We start from the raw sequence: 11,613 nt of genomic DNA on the forward strand, positions 1-11,613 counted from the left end.
AATAAGAAGTTTTTTCCGTGCTATAATAACTTACAAAAAGCCAAGAAGAAATGTTACCCACCTCAAGAATCGTGTACGGTAACGAGTACCAGTGCTGAAGCTCAGTTACAGCCTCTAGTGGATTTTACTGTTAGGCGTTTATCGGAATACCTAGAAGAGGTATTGATAACTTTAAATGAGCAAGAGCGTGAATGCTTAACTATAATTAATAAATGGGGCTGCGATGGGTCCCAACAATCACAGTTAAAGCAAAAACTAGAAAGTGATACCGATTCTGATTCAAACATATTCCAAAGATGCTTCGTGCCTCTTCAATTAGTTTGTGGAGATAACAATGAAAAAGTTTTATGGAATAATCCAACGCCCTCTTCGCCGCGATTTTGTAGACCAATAAGATTCCAATTTATCAAGGAAACTAATGATGTCACTGAAGAAGAAATAAGACACGTTAAAAGCGCTATTAGGTTTTTAGTCCCAACAGAGGTCGACATAGCAGGAAAAAAATTCTTAGTCAAGCACATTTTTATAAAGATAATAGACGGAAAAGTCTGCAATGCAGCCACAGGCACAAAGTCTACAAGTAGGTGCTACATCTGTGGAGCAACCTCGAAAGATTTCAATAAATTGGACTACTTATACGAGAAAAGTAAATTTTGAAGCCCTTGAATTCGGCATATCGGTCTTACACGCAAGAATTCAGATATTTGAATGTATCCCTACATTTGGCCTACAAACTTATGGTGAAAAAATACAGGGAAAGAAAGTTGAAAGAGGAAAAAGACCTAGAAGATCAAACCAAAAAAGAGATACAAAAAAGGTTTCGCACTGAGACTGGTCTAATAATAGATATGCCTAAATCCAATTTTAGGAATACTAATGATGGAAATATCAGCAGAAGGTTCTTTGAGAACCCCAAATTAGCCGCTGAAATAACTGGTATCAATTATGAGCTAATTTATAGACTAAAAGTCATATTGGAAGAGATTTCAAGCGGGTTAAAAATTGATCCCGTGAAATATGAAAGGTATGCTTTAGAAACTGCTCGTATTTACGTGAACCTATATGATTGGCATCCTATGACGCCAACAATGCACAAGATTTTAGTCCATGGCGCAGTCATAATTGAAAAGGCATTATTACCAATCGGATAGCTTTCCGAGGAAGCAGCTGAGGCTCGCAACAAACATTTTAGATGTTACCGCCAAGATTTTGCTTTGCTCAGTAGCATGTAAAGAAACGAACGAACTGTAAAGAAAAGGAAAGCAGAAACATTTTTGCCTGAAACCTTAGCCATGTTTGTATCTGCGGAATCCAACATATTATCTGAAAATTCTTCAGAGAGCGACGCGACGACGACGATGTATAGATATGTCTTTTTACTACCTACATTAATATAATTAGCTACACGAAAAATGCATAGCGCGCACGCTGCCATCGTTTCAACGTTTCTTGTGTGAGACAAGGCAAACGACAAGTGAGGAGCGTCGCGATTAATCGCGCGAGTAGAGCAGTGTGAGAGCGGGCAATGTCGCGGCGAATAACGGCAGCGCGATGAGCAGCACGAAGAGCATAGTGTGTGGCTGCGGTATAATAATGAATGCAGAGTTGACTGTGATAAAAAATCATATGACATCGAAAATTCATCTTCGTAAACCTTTAGCATCCCAACAGTCAATCTCTACTTTTATAAAAAAGACTGACGAAATCAGCACGAAAGCCAAATCAAGTCAAGCAATTGAAATAAAATTATGTGGTTTTCTAGCCGAACATAATATATCCTTCACTACTTTAAATCATTTGACAACACTATTGCAAAGTTCTGTGCATGATTCTGAAATTATTAAGAAAATGCAGATGAAATCGACGAAAGGAACTGCGATAATAAAAAATGTCATTGCTGAAGCCGAAAAAGAACGGCTACAAAAAAAATTGCAGATCAATCGGTGCAGTGTTTTAATTTATGAATCAACCGATTGGGTGCATACAAACGATGTGCATTGTAAGGTAAATAGTAATACTCATGTTTCACTGCTTTTACGGATAATAATTATGTATCCTTTGTTTTTATATTTTAAATTTTGTAAAACAGGTTTTTTTTATGCTGAAGAGGGTCGAGTGGTCAGCAAGTTTTGGCATCTCTGTCAAATTTTTGAGCAAAATTCGGAAGTGGAGAGTGCTACGGCAGAATATTTGTTCGGCCTAGTAGAGATTCCATTAGAGAACATCATTGAATTCGCGTCGGATGGAGCCAGTACAATGATGGGAAAAGATAACTCGGTCAGTCCAGTACATCAATCAATATATCACTCCAAAAAAACAAAAACATAGACAACAAGTTAGAAAATTTGAGTTACGTTATAAGATTCATGCACGTAAAATCAAAACACTTAATCAGAAAGTTAGACGTCTTAAAAAGAAAAATGCGTCACTAAAAAATGTTTTAAAAGATTTCAAAGAATAACATTATATAGACACTGACGTATTCAATATGCTCGGTGAAAACATTGTTGCAGCAGAAATATGTCATAACTCATAACATAAACAAAAAGAATAGGTATAGGAAAGAAAAAAATCAAATATTCTTCAGCAATGAAAATTTTCTGTCTCACCCTCAACTTTTATTCACTGAAAGCCTATGAATACGTGCGACAAACCTTCCGAACATGTCTACCACACTCTAAAACTTTATCGAAATGGTACGCTCATATTAACGAAGAACCTGGCTTTATAGAAGAAGCTTTTTCAGCTGTAAGACAAAAGGCTGAAGCCTCAGAATACCGTCCTATATGTGCCCTTGTATTTGATGAAATGGCTCTAAGACAGCAAAAGATATGGGACGGAAAAAAATATCATGGGCTAGTAGACATGGGAATACTAAATTGGCCACATAGCTATACTAAATTGCTCTTCCGTCATACAAATTATCAATGCTACTTCAGCATCTTACCGTCATGAAGAGAATTATGAAGACAGCACTCTCAATTTCCTTAAACCAATTGTAAACGACGTTGGAAATTTGGTCAGCTACTTAGATGTACCGGAAATAAATGATTTTATGAAATATGTAATCGGTTATATAGCTGGTGGAGTTGCTCATTACCTTAAAAAAAAAAATCAAATGCCAGACACTGCTCTACTCGCGCAATGAATCGCGACGCTCCTCACTTGTCATTTGCCTTGTCTCACACAATGGACGTTGAAACAATGGCAGCGTGCTCGCTAAGCATTTTTAGTATAGCTAATTATATTAATGTAGGTAGTAAAAAGACATATACATCGTCGTCGTCGTCCTCGAACATAAAAAACATTAACACTTTTTCATTTGACCATTCCATGCTTGGAGACGACATAATTATTAATTTCGAATTTTGCATACGTGTGCGTCTTGCGCGAGCGCTCGATGCGGAATGCGATCGCGCGAGTATGTGGCCGGTCATTCGCACTCGTATTGCCGGTCCTTTGACTCGCGCGAAAAAGCCGACAAAATAGGGAGCAGTGAGCAGGACAAAGAGCACGACGAGTAACGTGGCCACGCTATTGTCTCTGCCTGCTTTCCACGTTACTTCCCATACCACTCGTCGAGTGTGTGGCCGCGCAGTAATGTATGTTGTACGTGTGAGTTGGTGTTAAGGAAAATTGTTAAAGAAGGAATAACTATTAAGTACTTAAATAAACCAACACAATTATGTACTAACACAAATTCTAAACATAAGGGACATTAGTAATTTTTATTTACGTAAGTTTTGTGTTTTGTAAAATTAATTATTATTGATGTTAATATTAAATGACTCTAATTAAATTTATCTTACATTTCATTCACCCAATACAAATAAAACACAATACTAGGTACATAATAAAACTTTCACCAAAGTATATCTCTCGTACTTGGGAGTTGCAACTCAACGCTTGCAACATTTTTCTCTAGCATACATGCGCAAATCCATACTATATCCATACTAATATTATAAATGCGAAAGTAACTCTGTCTGTCTGTCTGTTACTCAATCACGCCTTAACTACTGAACCAATTTGCATGAAATTTGGTATAGAGATATTTTGATACCCGAGAAAGGACATAGGATAGGTTTTATCCCGGAAATCCTACGGGAACGGGTATTTCTTTGAAAACGCGGGCGGAAAGCTAGTCTACGATATCGTACACCGAGTTACGCACACAAAGCCGAGACTTGACCTCACTTATTTCGTCGCGATTGTTTACGATGCGGACGGCTCCGTCTATACTTGTTTATTGGTCTAAGGTACCTACATAATATGATATCCACTGAAGTTTATTTTAAGTTTAGTGTCGATTCTATAACGTTATAAAATCTTTGATTGGGTAAAGAAATACTAAATATTTGTTAAAATTCGAAAGATTTCATTTGTATCGTATAAGTATAATGAATTAATGCAGTTTTTTTAAAGTGATTGTAGTAAAATGCTACCAGTTTTATGGTACCTATATACAAACTAAAATGAAATTTTAAATTTCTTGCCAGCTCTTTTTTGTAGCTGTTTTCGGAACCAGTGGTAAATGGTAAAATTATGTTATGGCGATTCAAAAGTGAGCTTTTACCTACAATTCAGCGCCCTCTGGAAGGAAAGAAATCAAAATTGCCTTTATGTTGTTCGTAGATGGATTTTTTTTGTTTAGAATTATTTTTTATGTGCGAGTATGTATATTGTTCTATTTATATTTTATTGGAAGCTGTGATCACATAAGTTCAGCTTCAGTATCATGGTTATTAATTTTGTTTTATAATTAAAACATTAGACAATATGTTAAATTCTACAGGAAGTCATACTCAGAATCAGAGGCGGCTCGTGACAAAATTTTATGGGTGTTCACTTGAAATAAAACACTGAAAATACATGGTGTAAAGCAGTACATTTATCAAAAAAATTACTTATAAAGGAAATACATACGTCTTTCTTTTTGGTGTGCAAAAATATCTATAACTTAAAGCGACAAGACATTCGTAAATGTCTGTTGTTGCTTTCATCACAACCACACAACCACGGTGTTTTCACAATATTGTTCGGATTTAAACACACGCGTATATGTTTTCGTTTTTGTCGTACATTTTTGCGTTCGTAAGTTCAGGCCGTGGCGGTCCCTTAGCTTTACATTCAAGCCGAATTTGTAACGTTTTATCACACTTTTTAATGAACGCCACATTATAATTATTGTTCATTTTAACACTCACAAGTAATACTGATAACTACAGGCTATTTCAACACGTATTTTATAATTTTAATTAGAAAATTGCATGAATCGCGCGCGAGCATTGAAGTTGACTCGAGTGTTTGTTTATATTAATAGAAGTGGTAACTGGCAACGTCGCGCCGCGCCGCGCGCGCTATCGCTGTCCTGTCGGGCGGTAAAAACGAACCGGCAACGTTTGCGTGTGCGCCGCTCCGAATTTTGCTACTTTTCCATAGAAAATCCTTTGTTTCACGCGCAGGGCTTTGGCAAAACCCTCTCTTTCACTCCTATTGGATTTCGTATTAGGAAATGTACTAAATCTTTTTTCATTGGATCGCAATCGTGAGCGCACCGCTTCGCGCGTTACATTAATACAGTAGGTATTATACAGGTGTATGGGATGATGGAATGATGGATATATTCATTGGTATTAACAGTAGTTTTAAAGATTACGATTGATTTTAAATAGTAATAATTAATGTTAATAATTAAATTAAGGAGTATGATTTTATTATAATTATTTATGGGAGTTCACTGCACCAGCGCTCCTTAGGGCGAGCCGCCTCTGCTCAGAATTGATCGTATTTTAATTTTTTACAACTACATATTTTAAATATGTAAGGTAGTGTATTGTACAGCATATAATTATATATTTTTTTCTAGGAACATTTCATTTCAAATAGTACTATAGAAAAATGAAAAAACGAGTTCACTTTTAATTAATCTTCCAAATCTTATATGTTTGTAGTCTTTTTATACAGTACGTATACTTTATATTTTTTCGTTAATTTACAGTATCCAGTGGTGTATTTTTTTTGAGTAATAGAAAAATATAGATATCTCAGATTAATGTATTTACAAATGCAGCATTTTTGTATGTATATTCTAAAGCAAAATTTAAAGTAAAAGTGGTGTATTTAAGACAAAATCAAATAAAATCAGACAAAAATTAATTAATTAAGAATCTTTAGAGGTTCTAGAAGGTCTGATATATATTATACTGCAATATAAGATGGCGATGGCTTTATTATAACCGAAGAGATTTTTTACTGTACTCATAATCCGAGATAAATTTACTTATAATAATTATATTATAATACATTATAACTATATTCAACAAGTAATTTTGAATGAAATTTGGGCACTATTCATTGATATCTGTTAGATAACTAAGATCTATTATAATTAATTCCCGAAAATCAATTCTATAAACAGTATAGTAATCATTCAAAACTATTCTTTCTATAAAGTACATAAATAAATATAAAAAGTGAAAATAATTCATGGATCAAAGATTCAAATGAACAAGCATTTTTTTCTACAGAACATTACAGATGACAAAAATTTACACTACGAACAACATAATATTGTTATGGAACAGGATATATTTTTTACTAAAACGCTATAAATCGAACAATTATGCATTAAAGATATTTTGATAGTTTATTCTGTAAAACAATATTTCGATTTTGTAATATTGGCCTATGTATTATGAAACCAGAATTTTGTTTTATACTTGAAACCAAAGGATATATTTATTGGGATATTCTTATACGACGGAAGTATGTGACTAAGTATGATTTTAGTTCATTAGCTGGTCAGCCAATATCCACAAAACCACTTAAAATACGTTTAGAGACAGCCGTTTCTCGAACGTTCCAGAACATAACATGGCGAGCTCAGATTATTTGGACGGCTGCACCGACCAGCCGAGTACGGTTTAAGCCGCAGCTGAAGAAGTTTATGTACCCCAAATCAATTAATCCTATAGCAACTGATTTGGATGTAACTTATATAATTGAAATTTATTCGATAAAGATTTTTGGATACCTACTACCTACACGAAAGGGTTTTTCCGCGAAGATCAGCCACTATCCACAAAACAACTTACAGGACATTTAAAAACCGCCGCTTCTAGAACGTTCTAGAACATTCCACGGCGAGTACATCGTTCAGTTCTCCTTGGAGGGCTGCACCGACCAGCCGAGTATGCGCCGGTCGAAACCGCAGCTGAAGAAGTTTATGTTCGACGTCATGTCATCCGCCCACGCTACTGATGTTACCATACGACGGTGGCCCTGTAAGTTAATAATTGGTATATTAGTATATAAAAGTCTTGTTATTTATGTGTATGATTTTATATTGCTGATTATTGTAATTGTTGATTGCTGTATACAAAGAGATTGAATTGTTTACACACATGAGCGTATGAAAAGTGGCATGTATTTGATGGAATAATATTTGTTGAAAATTTAATACGGAATTGAGGTAATTGCCCGACTGGTGTAAAATACAATATTGTTCATTGGCTTATAATCTATACTTAATATTATGAAGTTGAAAAGTTTGTTTGTTTGTTTCAACGCGCTAATCTCAGGAACTTCTGGTTTTTTTGAAAAATTATTTCGGTGTTAGATAGCCCATTTATCGAGGAAGGCTATAGGCTATATATCATCATGCTAAGACCAACAAGAGCGGAGCAATGCGGGTAAAACCGCGAGGCACAGCTAGTATTATATACCTGTCTGCTGGAGCGCGGCAGTCGGCCCAGCCGCTGCCCCTGCAGGTCGAACAGCCGCACCTGCCGGTTGTCGTGCGGGATGGCTATCAGCCCGCCGCCGCTCACCGACACCCTGTTCACTGACGAGTCCGACCTGATGGTGGCTAAAGCGGAACGCATGTTGCGGACATCCCATACCTGGGAATAAATCATTCATCATAAAGTACAAGTGTAGGAAGAATTTCTTGAAGCCTCCATGCCCATGTCCTTGTTACTAGACCACAATGACACCAAGAATTTGAGCAATCGAATCTCCTGCAATTCAATAACTATGCATTGCATCTGACACAAATATTTGAATGCTTTAGACAAAAAAACAATAAGTGTTTAAAATAATCTTACCTTAACTGACCGATCATCTGAACCAGATACGACTTTGTCCTCTCGTGTGAAAACAGCGGATGTGACGCTCCTGAGAACATATAAGAAAAAATAGAAATAGATCACTGCTAAGTGATAAAGTAGCCTAAATCCAAATACTGTGTTATTAACTACATAGTTACACTATTTTTCGTAAATATTAAACAAATTCAAAACATTAACTCACAAATAACAAACAAACTCACTCAGTATGTCCCTGGAACACGGACACAGAATGTATCGGCTCTCTAAAGTCCCACAGTCGAAAGGTCGTGTCCCTCGACGCGGTAACAACCAGCCGCGAATTGTGGTGTGCAGACGCGTGCGTTAGTTCGTGATCGTGACCTAGAGATGATAAAAATAAGTACTTGTTTGTAATGTTTACTAAATAAATAAGTGAATTGAATAAGTACCTGTCTGTATAATAATACCTGTCAATATTTGCAGACAATCTCCTGTTTCGACATCATACAAGTTAGCCGTTCTGTCCCACGATGCAGTGATCACATGATCGCCACCCGTCAGCCAGTCTGCAGCTACCACCACACCCAAATGTCCTGTTAGCTCTGTGAGTGGAGTCCGGAGTACTTCTGGCCTATCGCTCTCTCCGAGGCTCTCTTCACCGCCACCTTCGAGTTCTTCCTCTGAAGATTGGCCACGCTAAAATAAATAAATACTTAAAACAAAGCCTTGTACTTACTACACACAGCCTGCAATATACCTACTACATGTTGTACACATACCTACGTAATATATCATTCCTCAATAAATGATTGACCTAGTTGTGTCTTCGTAACTAAAATTACTTTTTCATTCATAAATCAGCTTTTAATATTGATCAAATGTAATATGTTGACACTTGACCAATATGTGTATTATAATTATGTACACAGCTCTAGAAATATATTAAGCTGTACAATACTTTAAAGTGACATTATTCAACAATAATAATACGGACATAATTCGTCAAATTGACGACAAGCGAAATGAGAAAAATAATTACCGGTAAATCCCAATTGACAGCTGCTTGCCATACATGAGCAGTATTATCACCGCTGCTAGTGAGTGCAATGTCTCTGCTGGGATGGAACTTGATAGAGTTGACTGAACCAGAGTGGCCAGTGTACTGCAATAAGCATTTGCCCCATTCTACGCTCCATACGCAAGCCGTGTGATCTAAGAATGGTGACAAAAACTCTTTTAACCTACTCGGCAGCCGCGATACACGCGACATGCGCTACACAGACCAAAAAGTTTGAGACGATGTAATAAAAGTTTCACTTTAACACTTTGAATATGTAATGATAAAACAAAATAGAAAATAATTTATAATCCAGTCTGCTTTTGTTTTAATTGAGCATGATTATGATAAACAAACAGTAATCAATCATGATAATAAAAATAGTTTAATTCACATATTTAAAAAAAAATTGTATTTTTACATCCTTTCATAGATATTTTCAACATGGCAAATTTTAAATTCAAGGGGACTAGAATTTTCAACTTGACTAAAATATATAGATGGGAATAGAAAAATATAAATAATGGTGAAATAAATTTTCTGTTTAATCACATGCAATCTTCAGATTAATTATATAGTTTATAGCTCGATGTGGAATACAATGGTTTTCCAAAACGAGGACATCACTTCGAACATTTCCTTTGAACACAAAATGTATAGAAAATTCAATGTATGGGAGTGTTTAATGTAACTGTTTTGGATATTTCCCGTTTTATTTTTTAAAGTTATTGTTGTCATTTTACTCATTAGGTAAAGGGCTTTCAATATCAGTTTAAAGCTTTTTGATATCTGCAATAGTTACAGAATAATCGCCTGTGCACACACCCTGTATATATTATATGTATGCAAAATATTCTGTTAAGTAATATAAAAGCAATATTTCCTTTCACAATACACAATACTATCTTAGTCAGATTTAAAAGTTTACTTATCAGTGACATGAGGATATTGATATTTACCTGCTGAGGCAGTTCCAAAGAGTGCTTGACCAGGTCTTGCTGATGAGACATCCCATATACCATCCTTGTGCCCAGTGAATTCTCTAACAAGCTGGCAACTATATGTTGGCGCCTTGAAGCTCGACACAATCTTACTAGTCTGCACTCTTAATTTATGGCTAGTTTTCACCTTTTGAGAGTTATTCTGAGATACTGGAACATCATAAGATTTAAAATCCAAAGTTGGACAAGATTTCATGGAAATGAGCCTCATTATGTACACTCTTTTTAACAAAAGACAATAGAATACAACAATGAAGACAAATCTAAGAATTTATCTTATCATAATTTGATACTATGTTTATCAACCATTTGAATTGATAACTTTTTAGTGTATTATATCAACAAAAAATAAATTTGTGAGATTTTAATGGTCATAGTCTGTTGTTTGTGTTCTAGTTAATTATTAAATTGATGAAGAGGTGATTACACCTCTAGATATTATAGTATGTGTTTAATTATATTAATAATAATATTCATTTTTAATAGATTGCAGTGTGATATTTATTTATAATAATTATTACTTACTTTTTGCTTTAGAATTTTTTCCTGATGTCTCAAATTCAATATAATCATTTTGTTTGTCACCAACACAACTCTCTCTCTCAAGTTTTTCACTTAAAATATCAATTTTCTCTTGCACTAAAACAATACGTAAAGTATTAGCTGTTCTAATATTTTAATCACACAGACAGACAGAGCCTTGAAGTTAAAAATGAACACCAAAGGAAAATTCTAGGATAAACCTTCAAAAAATGTAAACTTATTTACTTACAATTCAAATTTTCCGAGTAGAGAAGGTCAAATTCTTTTTCTATCTGAGAAAACAATTCGTGCAATCGTGATCTAAACACAGGTGGAATTGATGTCTCAGAATCTTCCATTTTTAAATAATTGGATAAACCTTCGGAACCCTCTGCGAGTGCCTGAAGCCTTCGTTTACTAGATTTCATGTTTAGTACCTAACTAGTTTTAACTCTTGCTACACAGACAGGAAGATTCAATCAACTATCACATTACATTGCACACGTTTATTACGGAAGATTTTAAAATAATAATATAGCTGTCACGTAAGATGTATAGTATGAAAATTTAACAATCGCAAACACGTGTAGTGAATTTATTTATATGTAATTAAACATTCAATCACTTCACAACAATTTGCAAGTGCAACAAAAATAATATTGGCATAGAGTTGCCAATTTGTTAATTGACATTTACCAAGACTGAACAATGACAGCAATATTTTTTAAATTTCTTATTTTTCCTGTTGATGGACACTTGGTCTTTTTTGCTGTAGATTTTTAATATGGCAGTTTACTTTTAATTCGTTATCAATATTTTAAGATAGTAATTATGTGTGATAACGTAATATCTGAAAAAAATATTTAAATTGACTAGAACATGACTAGAATAGATTTAAAATTCTGAATGTCATTTATATAAGTTCAATGTTCTTTATTATATT

General features: G+C 34.8%; 1 protein-coding gene across 1 annotated transcript; it reads right to left on the reverse strand.

The window, feature by feature from the left end:
- Positions 1-5,780: 5,780 nt before the first annotated feature.
- On the reverse strand, positions 5,781-11,333 carry Wdr37 (WD repeat domain 37). The gene is made up of 9 exons (XM_089706312.1): positions 10,921-11,333; positions 10,674-10,787; positions 10,107-10,298; positions 9,130-9,302; positions 8,558-8,786; positions 8,333-8,471; positions 8,109-8,178; positions 7,728-7,904; positions 5,781-7,284 (listed from the first exon to the last, which is right to left on the reverse strand). The coding sequence occupies exons 1-9, from the start codon at positions 11,096-11,098 to the stop codon at positions 7,159-7,161; spliced, it is 1,398 nt and encodes a 465-aa protein (XP_089562438.1). The 5' UTR covers positions 11,099-11,333; the 3' UTR covers positions 5,781-7,158.
- Between the last annotated feature and the right edge of the window lie 280 nt (positions 11,334-11,613).

This window comes from Colias philodice, chromosome 18, assembly GCF_061535455.1.
Source record: "Colias philodice isolate Cphi_HAF_F1 chromosome 18, ilColPhil1 Martin Lab GWU primary, whole genome shotgun sequence".
NCBI classification, from domain to species: Eukaryota; Metazoa; Arthropoda; class Insecta; order Lepidoptera; family Pieridae; genus Colias; species Colias philodice.

Excerpts from the sequence above, each read along its gene's own strand:
- Wdr37 (XM_089706312.1), bottom strand. The coding sequence starts at position 11,098 with ATGAAATCTAGTAAACGAAGGCTTCAGGCACTCGCAGAGGGTTCCGAA. Across the intron at positions 9,303-10,106 it reads CTTTGGAACTGCCTCAGCAG|ATCACACGGCTTGCGTATGG; the intron begins GTAAATATCAAT and ends CACCATTCTTAG. Across the intron at positions 8,472-8,557 it reads TTGTCTGCAAATATTGACAG|GTCACGATCACGAACTAACG; the intron begins GTATTATTATAC and ends TATCATCTCTAG.